Source organism: Penaeus chinensis, chromosome 36 (assembly GCF_019202785.1).
Source record: "Penaeus chinensis breed Huanghai No. 1 chromosome 36, ASM1920278v2, whole genome shotgun sequence".
In the NCBI taxonomy this organism is placed as follows: Eukaryota; Metazoa; Arthropoda; class Malacostraca; order Decapoda; family Penaeidae; genus Penaeus; species Penaeus chinensis.
The window spans coordinates 4,039,417-4,054,416 of NC_061854.1; the positions used below are offsets into that span (position 1 = coordinate 4,039,417).

Below are 15,000 nucleotides of genomic sequence, written 5' to 3' on the forward strand. Positions count from 1 at the left end.
TGTTAATTATGTGTGTTCGGTTTGTCTTTTTTTTGAGTTAAGGAGAGAGAGAGAGGAGAGAGAGGAGACGAGAGAGAGAGAGAGAGAGGGAGAGGAGAGAGGAGAGAGAAGAGAGAGAGAGAGATTGTATTATATATAGCGAGAGAGAGAGAGAGAGAGGAGAGAGAGAGAGAGAGAGAGGAGGAGAGAGAGAGAGAGAGAGGAGGAGAGAGGGAGAGAGAGGAGAGAGAGAGGAGAGAGTGCGAAAGAGGAGAGAGAGAGAGAGGAGAGAGAGAGAGAGAGAGAGAGGAGAAGAGGAAGAAGAGGGGGAGAGGACAAGTGTAGAGAAGGATTTGAAGATAGAGAGAGAGAGAAGGTAAGGAGAGAGAGACAGAGTTTACACAAAGAGAGACAGAGAGAGAGAGAATACAGCGAGAGAGACAGAGAGTGAAAGCAGCTAAAATGAGGAGACAGAGAGACCAAAGAGGCAGGAGTGACAGGTTACCTATGACGTAACGGTCTTGCAACACTCACCGAGGTTGCCGACTCGCACACACGCACTCAAGAATCTCTGGCATTTGCCTTCGTAAACACACGGGAATTCACGCTAAAAGAAGGTGTGCGAATTCTATCTTCCCCTGTAAATTTCTCAAAAATATGAAAGCACTTTTTTACAGTCTTCTCTTTTATCTTCATTGTAATCTTTCTCTCTCTCGCGCTTTTTTTTTTTTTTTTTGAGAGGGGACCCCGATTTTAAGTGTCAGTAAAATTTGCAATAAAATGCACATAATCGAAAACAAAAAACAATATGAAATGCAACAGAATGCAAGAGGGAATTCAAAGCGAAATTTCCAACAAAAAGTAAAATTGTAGTACATTTATGCAAAATAAATATATTAGTGCCCTTTCCCCACACTCAAAAATACATCAAACCCCAATAAAAAACCGCTTTCTACGCTTTCATACAAATACATACAAATACATCTTTCACACACACACCTTTAATTTAAATTTTTTTTAAAACCCACTTTATACCCACGAAACTACGAAGCAATGTTAAATAGGTCACTGAAAACGGTTGTCAACAGGCTCCCCCGGTTTTTTCCATTTTTTTTTTTTAAGGGGCCTACAGGAGAAGTAACGGTTAGTGCTCGTCAAATCTTTTTTTTTCTTTTTTATCTCTAGGTATTTTTTTCCCCAAGGAAAAAGACCTTTTAAAATGTTTTCAAGAGAAAAAAACTATTGGATTTGTATCTTTTAGCCTTGCATTGTGTCGCCTTGTAGAATCTGATAAGGTAAATGCGATATATGCATATTAAATATGTTATGAATATAAGGCAAATATGATATAAATGTGACAGGGTAAAGAGGCTTTTGTTTCGTAACAGGCTGAGGGTGAGGGGGGGGGGGGGGGGGGAGTAGCACGTATAAGGTATCCATCATTGTTTTTTATGATTTTTTTTTTTCTATGAATAGCAGGAAGGAAGCAACACCAAGACACAAATTGAAAAGTCGTAATAAATTCGTCATTGTTTTCGAGTGAATGCATGGGATTAGCATAATTGAAATACATCAGATAAGGACAAGAGATTGGTGATTGATGACTGTTCTTTCGAAGGATTCATTTCTTTGTTTCTTTGTTAGTGTTGAATGCGTGTTTTTCTTGTTCTTTTTTGTCATTTTGGGTGGGTTAGTTATCTTGTCGGGGTTTTTAAGAAAAAATAGTAAAGTATTTGTTAAATAACTTTTCGCTATTGAGAAGTAAACTAGTAAATGTTTTTGGGTTAAAAACTTTTCGTTTTTTTTGGATAGAAATTTTGAAAAGTAATAGTAAATTGATTTGTTTAATTTTTCGTTATTGATGGGTTAAACTATTTTAAGAAAAGTATAATATGTTTTGTTTCTTTTCGTATTGATAATAAATATTGCTAAGTTAAATTTAAAAGGTTTTTTATCAATTTGCCCGAGGATCATGAAGTTACTGAAGCAATTTAGACGGAAGAGTTTACTGGAATTGTTTAGAGTTACTTGGATTTTGAAAACCCAATTTCCCTTTTTTTTTTTTTAATATCCAACAAAATATATCTAAAATACCCAGAACACAAGAAAATTAAAAACAAAAAAACGTGTTCTACTTTGCTATATGACCATTAATGGAACCTTTTCCCTTTACTGTTTTTTCGAGGGCTTTAAAATTTTTTATGTTTATAAAGCGATGCCGATTCCCCTTTTTTTTGGTTTTAAAAAAAATAAGGTCTGTTCTTGTTCTTGTTTTTGTTTTTGCTTGTTTTGTGTGTATCTGTGCTGGTGGGTGACTGTGTGAGTGAGTGAGTGAGTGAGTGAGTGAGTGAGTGAGTGAGTGAGTAGGAGTGAGGAGTGAGTGAGTGAGGGGGTGGGAGTGAGTGAATGAGTTTTGTGAGTGGTGGGTTAAGGGAAGCCGCCCCACAGATGTTCGATTTAAGGCCTAAGTATGGTGTGAAGGTGCCCTCAGAAGTTGTAGTTTTCTCTCCCCCTCTCTCTAATTGCTGTGTTAGGGGGGGGGGCACCCAATTTATCTTCTCTCTTTCTTCTTTCTCTTCTCTCCTCTCTCTTTCTCTCTTCTCTTCTCTCTTCTCTTCTTCTCTCTCTCTCTCTCTTAATTGTGGTTTTCATTTTGTGTCTCGGTTCGGTTTTGTTTTAGGTGAGAGAGAGAGAGAGAGAGAGAGAGAAAGAGAGTGAGAGAGAAAGAGGAGAGGGGGAGAGGAGCGAGAGAAAAAAAAAGAGAGAGGGAGAAGAGAGAGAGAGAGGGAGAGAGAGAGAGAGACGGTGAGGAGAGAGCGAGAGGAGAAGAGAGAGGGGGGCGTGCGTGCGTGCGTGCGTGTGTGTGTTTCGTGTGTTGAGGCTTATCATCAGAGAGCGTTTAGTGAAGCAATGAGAAAGACTCACAAATCTTTTTCCATGCCCCAACCTATATTTTCCATGTACGTACGCTCTTTTTCCTTTATGTGTTTATCTATTTATTATTTTTTTTAAAAGAAAAGAGAGAGAGAGAGACTCAGGCAAACATACATACATACATACATACATACATGCATACATACATTACATACATTACTTACATACAAATATACATACATATATACATACATACATCCATACAGACAGACAGATAGCCAAACAGAACGGAGACAGAGAAAGGAACACAAACAAAAAAGAGATAAAAAATAATACAAAAAAAAGAAACGAAACAAACCAAACCAAACAACCACCGAAAACAAAAAAAAAAAAAAAAAAAAAAAAAACAAGAACACCATCACCTTAAAAAAACAATAAATCTCAACTCGACCCCTTACCTTGACCAGGGCAGCGTAGTTCTCCCGATCCTCAGGCGCGGACCCATCTCGAGACGCGGGGTACTCCCAGTCGAGATCGAGACCGTCGAAGTTATAGCGTCGCAGGTGCCTTATGGCCGAGATGATGAACGTCTTTCGGTACTCAGGGAGGGAGACGAGTTCGCTGAATCGCCCTGAGCCCTCATTCCACCCGCCGATAGCCAGGAGGGTTTTTAAGCCCTTGTTGTACTGCTTGAGGCCGTTGAATTTAGCGTAGCCGCCTGGGTGAGAGAGGGAGATGGGGTGAGAGGGGTGAGGGTATGGGAGGGAGGAGGGAGGGAGGGAGGGAGAGAGGGAGATGGGGTGAGAGGGGTGAGGGTATGGGAGGGAAGGAGGGAGGTAGGGAAGGAGGGAGGGAGGGAGGGAGGGAGGGTGGGAGGGAGAGAGATGGGGTGAGAGGGGTGAGGGTATGGGAGGGAAGGAAGGAGGGAGATTGGTGAGAGGGGGTGAGGGTATGGGAGGGAAGGAGGGAGGGAGGGAGGGAGGGAGGGAGGGAGGGAGGAAGGGAGGGAGGGAGGGTGGGAGGGTGAGAGGGGTGAGGGTATGGAAGGGAGGGAGGGAGGGAGGGAGGGGTTAAAAGGGAGATTGATGTGGTTGTCAGTGGGAGTCTGGTTGTGCTTGGTCTGCTATGTGCATTGTACGTATGTGTGTGTGTGTGTGTGTGTGTGTGTGTGTGTGTGTGTGTGTGTGTGTGTGTGTGTGTGTGTGTGTGTGGGTGCATGTACGTGTGCTTGTACAAGTGCATGTGCATGTGCATGTGCATGTGCATGTGCATGTGCGTGTGCGTGTGCGTGTGCATGTGCATGTGCGTGTGCGTGTGGGTGTGGGTGTGCGTGTGCGTGTTCATGTCTATAATACCATATACACATACATATATCCACACATGAATAACCACATAACAAAAAACAAAACACAATCTCCTTATTTACCTTGTTCAATATCCTGATAAGTGTCGAAAGGCTTGACTTCAAATTCGTCGGTCAGTCCTCCAAAAGCGTAGATCAGGTGAGTACACAGGTAAGGGTTAATATTCTGTGGTGTGTACTTCGCGAGGCCTCGTCTGTACACCGACCAGTTTGTGTAGTAGCAGACCACGCGTCTCTCCGGCTCACTGGCCTGTCGCTTCTCTATTTCGTCTGAAAGTAAACAAAAAGGATTTCGGTGTTAGATATGAGGCTTCCGTGTTTTATTACATTTTAATAACAATGTTGGGTTATTCATTTCATTATAATTTTCCTTCTCTTTTCCTTTTCCTTCTCCCTCTCCTTTTCCTTTTCCTTTCCCTTCTCCCTCTTCCCCTCCCCATCCCCCCTCCCTCCCCCCAGTGTTACTACAAATTTCTTCTATGACATCCTTCCACACACACGACAAAAAAATAAAGAAAACAAAAACAATTATAGCGACGAATTCCCGAAGTGTCCAGAGCAGTCACGACATACGAAAAAAAATTAGGTGTCTAGCTATCAGGAAACCTTGACAATGTCATGTGCGAAACAGAAGGCAGGGGGGGGGGAGGGGGGGATGTGCGTCACGTGATACACTCAAGGATTTTCAGCATCTTCAAGATCAGTGTTAAGGACATTTCAACTAGTTTTGCAGATTTATTGAACGAGTAATTTTGAAGTATTGGAGGTCTTAGGGTTGGGAGGGGGGGGGGGGGTCCGTAGCAGGAAGTCGCTAAGGTACTTTGACTGGGCAATTATCCCTTGAGGTCGTCATTGTTAATTGATATTCATTGTTAACTTGCATGTCATCTGATTATTTCGTGAGAGCTTTGTCATCAGTAATTACCATTTGTCTATCCTATCTTCCGTATCAGTAAGGAGGCCATTATTACAGTTACTGTTGATTGGCTTTTCGCGAATATCACTAACAAAATCCTTATTACTGTTCCTTGTTTTTTCAAGTCATCAAGAATACCATTATTCCTGTCCTTTGCTTTTCACGAAAGTCATCAAGAATGCCATTAGTATCATTCTTTGTTCATGTTTTTCATGAAAATCACCAAGAACGCCATTATTACCGCTCATCCTTGTGATAGTCAACTAATTGTGAAATCGGAAAGATCCTGCAATGAGATGACTAAGGCACCTGAGACGGGTGCCGGTGCCTGGGGTGGCATTCTGGTCGAGGTCGATGATGGCGTAGGCTGTATCCGGATTGCATTCCAGTCTCTCTTTTTTCCTCTCTTTCTTTTCTCTCTCTTTCAATGTCTGCTTGTCTGTCTCTGTCTCTCTCTCTCTCTGTCTTTGTGGGTTTTTTTCTTTCTCTTTTCTCTCTCTCTCCCTTGCCGCCCTCCCCCCCCCCTCTCTCTCTCTCTCTCTCTCTCTCTCTCTCTCTCTCTCTCTCTCTCTCTCTCTCTCTCTCTCTCTCTCTCTCTCCTTCATTCCTCCGCCAAAATCAAATATTTATTTCAAAATCTGGTAAGCCTTACTACGTAAAAGCTAAGAGAAAAAACAAAATGAGAACGATGCCTGGAAAATTACACACGCGCACGCACATATATATAGGGAGGGGAGGAGAGAAGCAGGGAGAGGAGGGAGAGGGAGAGGAAGAGAGAGAGAGAGAGAGAGAGAGGAGAGGAGTGAGAGAGGAGAGAGAGGGAGAGGGAGAGAGGGAGAGGGAAGAGGAGAGAGAGAGAGAGAGAGAGAGAGAGAGAGAGAGAGAGAGAGGAGAGAGAGAGAGAGAGAGAGAGAGAGAGGAGATGAAGAGAGAGAGAGAGAGAGAGAGAGGGAGAGAGAGAGGGAGAGAGAGGAGAGAGAGAGAGAGAGAGAAGAGAGAGAGAGAGAGAGAGAGATGAGAGAGAGAGAGAGAGAGAGGAAGAGAGAGAGAAAAAAAGAGAGAGAGAGAGAGAGGAGAGAGAGAGAGAGAGAGAGAGAGAGAGAGAGAGAGAGAGAGAGAGAGAGAGAGAGAGAGGAAGCGAGAGAGAGAGAGAGATTTAGTTGATAGACCACCAGATAAACAGATAGCCAGGTGGTTTGTCAGGGAAGCTAAAATTAGCCATCACAGTTAGGCATACCATTGGACAAGTCTCAGAGCTTGAAGAACACCCTTTTGTCTGTAATTCAAGACTTGTTTTTATGCAGGTGACTCATTCCTTGCTGAACGGTTATGTTACTTTGTTGCCAAGAATCAGAGAAAAATGCACATATCTTTCTCACGTATGAACACCCACTCGGACACGCATTGTAAATAGATGAATAAACAAATAGATGAATAAATTAATAAACAAATAAAACACACACACACATGTAAATATGTATATAGATAGATAGACAGACAGATAGATAGATGTGTATATATATATTCATGTGTGTGAATCCCTTCTAATCTCCCTCTTACCCAGTTACTTACTCTCTCTTTCACGCATAGACAGAGTAATCCCGTTAAAATAAGAACAAAAAATGCATACATTTACTCTCTCACGTGAGTCTCGCCGCAACACGTCTGTGGCTTCAACATGTGCAACATATTTACCAGGTGAGGCTACCTGCATAACGGTGCCTTTCTTCGCTCCTGCTGCATTGCATAACATGGTAGGCTATCAAGGAAACATTAGTGTCCATACCCTTTCACAACGAGATATGCCAAGGCCCTTCCTTCTCATTAAGACGAGGTAATTGGTTCAAAGGGCTTCAGAGACGTGTCTTCATGTTGCAAGAGATCGTGTTTTCACTTCGTCTGCAAACACGTTAATTGGTGCAATTTTGCGCGTATACTCACGGAAAAAAGATGCCTATGTTTTTTTTGTCTCCAAACGAAAGTTCGAAACGAAGATCCTATGCCGCTTCGAATATCACGAACCGCTGAATTACAGAGTTGCTCTTCTTAGAAAAAAAAAAGCCGAGATATTCAAGGTATTCATAAATCTCCTCAATTTAACAGCATGACCAGACGTACCACAAGACATTTACATCAGTTTAAGCATGAATCAAATGCCCATTGTTATGAACGGAGACAGTGCAGGTGAACCGTGAGGCTTCATTACCCAAGGTTACCTGCGCCTTATTAGAGCTGAGCACCTTTGCCACGCCCTTCGCTTGCACCTCCTCATGGACAGAGTGACACAAGATAAGAAAACAAAGGAATAACGATAAATGAATAACGAACCTAGACAAAATGAATAATAACACGAAACACACACACATACAAAAAAAGGGTTTAGGAGAAAAAAAAGTATGAAGACAAAAGGAATATGAAACAAAGGCATATTCAAGAAAATGAGATACCAGAAATGTACAAGAATGAGGATATACCTAGCGATAAGTACATGGAAAAACTACAGTTATAGAAGGACAAATGCTCACCACAAAGAGGTCGGAGGGCATTTACAGGGAATGAATACACAAACAAACAAAAACAATAACCACAAAAATAAGATATATAACAGTGAAAGCCTATCAGCGCAGAACCACACCCAAAAGCTCGATAATTGAAGAGCAGACGCGTGTAAAATGTAGCAATAAAGAGAAAGTTCGAGAGTGCGAATTAAGCCCGGAAGAAAGAAGAGTGTGAATTACGAACAGAAGAAAGAGGAATGCGTATTAACAGCTGAAGAAGGAGTGCGAATTACGAGCTGAAAAAAGTGCGAATTAAAAGCTAAAGAATAAGAAGTGCGGATTAAGAGACGAAGAAATAGGAGTGCGAATTAAAACTTGAATTAAGAAAAATACCTTCAAAAAAACGGACGGTTACAATAAGAGAAATTTCGCCTGCCGCTCGCATTGGAGAAAACAACACAAATAAAGAAGAAAGGAAAGATATATAAGTAAATAGAACATAGGGCGGAAATTGATGCGAGATTCAGGGGCTGGAGAGTCAGAAGAGGTCAAAGGTCAGTAGCTGATGATACAAAGGAAGTCTAACAAGGAAAAAAATGATGGGAAAACGAAAGACAGAAATGGAGGACACAATAAAAAAAAAAAAAAAAAAAAAATAAAAAGATGTGCGATATGAAAAAAAATAATCCGTCTCTTGAACAAGTCGATAAAAAAAAAAAAAAAAAAAAACGATTTGAAAGTAAATCAGCAGGAAATCTGAATTTAGCAAATTAACAGAGCATGAAATCTGTCACGATGGGGATGCGGCGGTGACAGATGACAGGAAAACCTTGAAGTCTGCTGACATGTTGTTGGCTACAGGAGGCGCCATACGCTTGAGATATTTCAAAGAAACAGTCTCTTTTTCTTTTACCTCTCTCTCTCTCTCTCTCTCTCTCTCTCTCTCTCTCTCTCTCTCTCTCTCTCTCTCTCTCTCTCTCTCTCTCTCTCTCTCTCTCTCTCTCTCTCTCTCTCTAACTTCCTATCTAAGTATATATGTGTGTGTAAAATATACATGCATTTATATATAATCTATTATATATATCACTTATAAAATTTATGTGCAATTACTTACTTAGTGCAAGTAATTTCAGCCAACAATGCACGTAATATTACCGTTTTACTCAAATGCACAGCAAGCATAGTCAATTTACTCAATATTACTCATTAATTAACTGCACGGTAACATGCATGTGATTATATTGAAAATATAAAGCTTATGTACTTGCAATCTGACCATATTGAATAAAACAGACAGCACATAGAAGGCAAAAAATACCCTTTTAAACAGAACAAAAATTACTCAATTCAGTTCAGACTATTCAGCCACAACTGGAATTCACAGACAAAGGAAGAAATAGAGTTTGTTTTTTTGTTTTTTTCCCCAACAATTACGAGGCGCCAACTCGGTCGGGGAACAAGACCGGGAGCATTGAAGTCCCAATACCGTAGTTGCTGCCCCAGTTTCTACCCACCCCCCTCCCCCTTCCTTCTGTCCTCCTCCCCGTCCTCTAACCCCTCCCTCCTATCCTCCTCCCCAACCCCCTACCCCTTCCCTAATCCCTCCCCTCTCCCTCTCCCCCTTTAACTATCCCCAATCCCTTCTCCCTACCTTCTTCCCCAAACCCCTACCCCTTCTCCTATCCCTTCCTCCTATCCTCCTCCCCTCCTCCCTCCCCAACCCCTTCCTACCATCCTCCTTCTCTACCCCTTCCCCTACCTCCTCTTACCCTTTTCCCTCCCGTCTCTCCCTATCCCTCTCCTACCCACTTCTCCTGTCCCCTCTCCCCTACCCCTCTCCTATCCTCCTCCCCCTCTTCCCCCTACCCCTTTTCTCTAACCCCTTCCCCTTCCCTCCTATCCGCCTACCTCCATCCCTCTGCCCCCCTCTCCCTAACCCCCTTCTCCTCACCCCCCCTCCTTCTGTCCCCTTTCACGTACCCCCCACCCACCCCCCACCCCCACATACCTCCCCAAGGCCGCCCACTTTACATGAAACCAAATTACGGTACTTCACCCCTCCCCCAATCTTCTCACCCCCCCCCCCCCCCCCGTCCACACAATCCCGTCCCCTTCCGAAAAAGTAATCCTCAGCCCCTCCTCTCCACCCCCTCCCTCTCACCCCTCCCCCAATGCACTCCTTCAAGACAGGAATCGGACGAAGCAACAAAAAAGCGACTGGCTTAGGCTTCGGCTTGACCGCACGGCCTTCGATTCGCGTCGCGTCGGCAACGGACACGAACGTCAAGTATTGCCTTTTGATCATCTGCATTCCTTAACTGATTAAATTTTGTAAAAAAAAAAAAAAAAAAAAAGAGTATGTACGTGTATATGTATTTACAAGATCATTATTTTGTATGTATGAATGTGAGTATGAGTGAGCGTGAGCGTGAGTGAGTGTGAGTGTGAGTGTGAGTGTGAGTGTGAGTGTGTGTGAGTTGGAGTGTGTGTGCGTGTGCGTGTGCGTGTGCGTGTGCGTGTGCATGTGCGTGTGCATGCATGCCCGTAAATATGCATGTGCGCGCGTGCGTACGTGTATCCCTCAACGCATAAATTATTTTCTACGGAGCCGGACATTTCTCTCATTAAAATATATTAGAGTAAATCTCTAAAATTACTGTTATGATGTCAATAATTATAACATCATCTTAAGAAAGTTTGTCTCTGTTAGCCCTGAAAAGGTCTTCCGTACAAAGGCATTACTAAATCATTTCTAAAGGTCACGAGACGAGTAGCCGTTGAATATGTATTGATTGCAAGGAGTTAGAGGGAGGGGGGGGGGGAGAGGGAGAGGGAGAGGGAGAGAGGGAGAGAGAGGGAGAGGGAGAGGGAGAGGGAGAGAGAGAGAGAGAGAGAGAGAGAGAGAGAGAGAGAGAGAGAGAGAGAGAGAGAGAGAGAGAGAGAGAGAGAGAGAGAGGATACAATATAAAAAAAAAAAACTATAGAGAGACAGAGAGAGAGAGACAGAGACAGACAGAGGTAGACAGACATTAACAACTAAAAGACAGCAAATCCCCCTTTCAAAAAAATCGAATAAAAAAAAAACATAAAAAAATAAAAAAAAACGAAACCAACTAAACAACAGAAAAAAGAAACAACAGAAGACGAGCGACATATTCGCACGAAGGCAAAAGGAAAACAAAACCACAGAAACAGTGACATTGGCGCCTCGACCGGGTAGAGGGACCGCGTGCAACCACAGGAGAAAACTAAAGGGAATCACATGACGCGTTCGGAGCCATGTGTCGCCCACACTCAACAGATGGCGCTGGCGTCTTTCAGGGTGGAGGGCGGATTAATGAGCCTCGAGTTGGGTGCTGATGTTTTATTTCTTTGTGTGTGTGTGTGTCTGGTGATTAAGCGTTTTCTAAAAATATGTAAATAAGCTATATTGTTCTCGTCTTTCTCTTCCTCTTTCCTTCCTTTCCTCCCTCTCTCTCCTACTGTGCTCTTTTTTGTTTTTGTGTTGGTGATCTATAAATCAGGAAATTAACGAAATTCCCTCTCTGTCATTCCGGATATAACTATAATAGATTTTTTTTTTTTTCAAATTTTGTTCTCAATAATAATACGCAAACGCAGTTAAATTTTAAATCGTTTTCACAGACACATTTACAGCCAGCCATTTAAGAACAAAACGGAAGACAGTGCTAACCCACTAATATCTGGAGCAGGAGCGTCTTATTAGCCTTTAGTTGAGACAAAATCAAGTTCTCCAGATTTGTAAAGTAGGTCAGAGTTGGCTGTGGACAGTTGCCAAATTATTTGTTTCATTTTGTTTTATTCTTGTGTATTCCTCACGAGAAGTGAAATCGTATAAATAATTTGCATGTGCAGGTTTTCTGATTATATGAAATTCATGCGTTTTCTTTTTCTTGTTGTTTTTCTTTTGAAGGAATAAATGAGCAATGCATTTTTATTTTACGATTTTCTTTTCTCTCTCTCTCTCGAAAAGATCTGTTGTATGTTAATGAAAAGGAACTGAGGAGATATTGTTATTATTTACCTGTCATTTATCATTGCAACATATGTGACATTCTATGATTCTAGGATTCAAAACTAAGGAATAAAAATTAAGCAAAACTTACGAAAATAAAGAGGAAATGGACAATGACAAAGACCCAAAAAAAAAATGATAGCACCACCTTTGATCTTCTCCCCCCCTTACACCCCCCCCCCTTTTTATACGGAAGTGACGTCACAAATGGAGATAAAGTGCAAGAGAGAAGAAGAGGTTTTACTTTCATTCGTACTGGACGGCGTGAAGGAGTCCAGGGGCGTGACTCATGCCCGTCTTGAAGTCCCTAAATATTAGGTCCCGAAGAGCCACGCCTTCAGTGCTCCGGTGACCTTGTAGTGGGCGGTCAGTCTGCGTCAGGGATGGGCGTGTGGGTGGGGATTTTAGACTGGAGGGGGGTTGGGGGGGTGGGGGCGGAAATGGTTATATGTTTGAGTTGGATTCTTTCTTTTTCTTTTTCTTTTTTTTTTCTCTTTTTATCTGAACGTGGGTCTTCCATGAAAGTGCTGTTCGTTGAAAAAAAAAAAAAAAAAAACATAATGACACGATTTGTAAATCTACAAATGTGCAAATAATTAGGAACCCTACGAAAATAAGAAAATAATATACCAACTAAAATTTCAGGGCGATTTCAGAAAGGACATAGAGCTAAAATAATAATAATAAAAAAAAAAAAAAAAAAACAGATAAGTAAGTAAATAAACAATAGCTGGCAATGTGACTGAACTGACTTGGGCGTGAAAAGGGTACGATTTGGGGGTCAAGTTGCAACAGGGAAGAAAAGAGTGGAAGGGGAGACTTATGCAAATTAGAGAAAACGGATGCTTTTGCTTTCGAGTGCAGAATGTTGAATGTGCAATGCAAAAGGAAGTGGAGAATGAAGTAACGGATATTTCGAAAATGGTGAAGAACAGCGAAAAAAATGAGGAAATGCATAAATAATGACGTAAACAAATCCTGTTTAAAAAAGAATGAAGAGAAGAGAGAGACACACAAACAAAAGGAAAAAACAACAGACAGACAGTTTGAAAACGTTATAAACACGTGATAGAAAAAGAAAATTATAAGATCACGGAAAGCAGAGAGAGAAATTGTCTTAGAAATGGAGAGATATCATAAAAAGACACGAACGATACATAGAGAAACATTACTGTAGTGGGCGTGGCTAAAAGAACGAGCTTTCCCGTGTGAAACTCAAGACGATCTCTGTCTCGGATCTTTTGCCTGACCAACCCCACCCTCATAGAATAAAGAAAATGCAACTACGGACGATAAAAAAGACAAAGACGATGATGAAGATAAGATACGCAATAAAATACAGGAAGGAGACGAAGGTGAAGCTCTAGATAACGCAAGAAATGAAAATCGTGTTAGGGAAAGCAATGTAAAAGATCCCACAATGGCAATTTCACGTCTGGAGAATACCAACATTATAGCCAATATTGAATTGCGCGAAACGAGGGTCAGGATCTCAATGAGGCAATGGTTCTCCTTGCATTATAAAACTATTATGCAGCAGTGGGGTTTTAATATATATGTATGCATGTCTGTGTGTGTGTGTGTGTGTGTGTGTGTGTGTGTGTGTGTGTGTGTGTGTGTGTGTGTGTGTGTGTGTGTGTGTGTGTGTGTGTGTGTTATGCGAGTGTACATGTGTGTGTTTGGCCGATAGATAGATAAATAGATGCCTATGCCTATCTATCTTAAGAGTGTCTGTGCGTTACGTCACGTGTGTCCGCGCGCTAGGCGACACGAGCGCCCACACTCCCTTCGTGGCAAATCACCGAGCGTATCTTGCAGACAATGACCTCAAAATTACCTCAAAATTCCCCTTTTTTTTTTTTTTTTTTTTTTTTGCAACGATCTTCAATCCAGGGCCAACTGCATGACGGCGACGACTTCCTTCCTAGCCGAGGTCAAAGGTCAATTGCAGAGTGAGAGAGTGCAGAGTGAGTTTGCAGGTCAAGGGTTTCAGACTCGGCAACCGGCAACTGCGTATTGCTCTCATGAACTTGTTACGCGAAAGTTACGTCATGTATCAATGCTAACATAAAAACTAAATTGTACAGTGATTTTTAACCAGTAAATCTTAAGAAAAAACAACTAAATAACCAATTTCTAAAAAGTGGCAATGTTTCCATAAACTGCTAGACAGAAAGTCAGACACATTACAATCCCAACACAACTCTAAATTACCTTTCCATTAAAAGAAAATAAAAGAGGAAATGACCAAAGTAAAAAAAAAAAATAGAACCCCCTTGAAGAAAATAATGAAAAGAAAACGGACACAAAAGAAAACGAAACACAAGAGTCACTCGGCGCGTCCAATATGAAAGGACTTTTGGCCTGAGATGAAAGTAAAACGAAAAGGTAATATTTTACAGGTATATTTACGTGTCTAGAGGGACTTGTGTAGAAGTATACAGGCAGAGGGAAGAGCGGAGAGAAGAAGAATGATAATCCTAAGTGAAGGGGAGAGTCGTAGAGTAAGTGTAGGGGCAGTAGAATGGGTAGAGGTAGGGAGAGGGAGGGGCGGTAGGGGCGGTAGGGGCAGGGGAGAGGGAAGGGGTAAAGGAAGTGATAGGGGAAGGGGAGTGGCTTGGAATGTGGAATCCAGAATGAGACAAGCGAGTTTTTTTTTCTTCTTCTTCTTTTCCCTTTTTCTCTCTTATCTTCCCTTACGAGGGAGAGAAAGCGTGGATGAACAGAATGGTTAAAATGAGGAAGCAGAAAGGGAGAGAGGGAAAGGTTGCATTAGTTGAACATTTGTTCGGAGGATTGCGAAGAAAATGTGGAAAATACACACGTAAAAGGAAATGTAAATAGTATATGAAATAAGGTAAACGAAAAGAAGAAAATAGTATATATATAAATAAAAAAGAACGTTTATATATATATATATACACATGTACATGTGTGTGTGTGTGTGTGTGTGTGTGTGTGTGTGTGTGTGTGTGTGTGTGTGTGTGTGTGTGTGTGTGTGTTAACGGAAATGTTCCTACACAACGCATGTTGTTAGAATCTAGGTAAACACGTATTGATTCTATATGAGCGCATCATAGCTAAAACTATTTTCATACTAATTCAAAAAACAAAAAAAACAAAAAAAACAGACGATTAAAAAAGCATGATAATAAATCAGCATTCTTCGAGGGAAAAAAAGACCCCTAAAGACACATGTAGATAATAAATAAAACTGAAGACGCGCGGAAAGTAAGAGTGTGTGGATCCTCTATGGCTTAAGTTACGCCCCCCCCCCCTTCCTCTCCCCTTTCGGCATTCTTAACCTAACTGGCGGCGGCGTAACTTTCGCCCG

General features: G+C 41.7%; 1 protein-coding gene across 1 annotated transcript in view; it reads right to left on the reverse strand.

The window, feature by feature from the left end:
* Nucleotides 1-15,000, reverse strand: part of LOC125044797 (serine-rich adhesin for platelets-like) — a 57,902-nt gene that overhangs the window by 36,979 nt on the left and 5,923 nt on the right. The window contains 2 exon segments of the mRNA XM_047641757.1: nt 3,312-3,571; nt 4,280-4,486. Of these exon segments, the coding sequence (XP_047497713.1) occupies nt 3,312-3,571; nt 4,280-4,486 (467 nt within the window).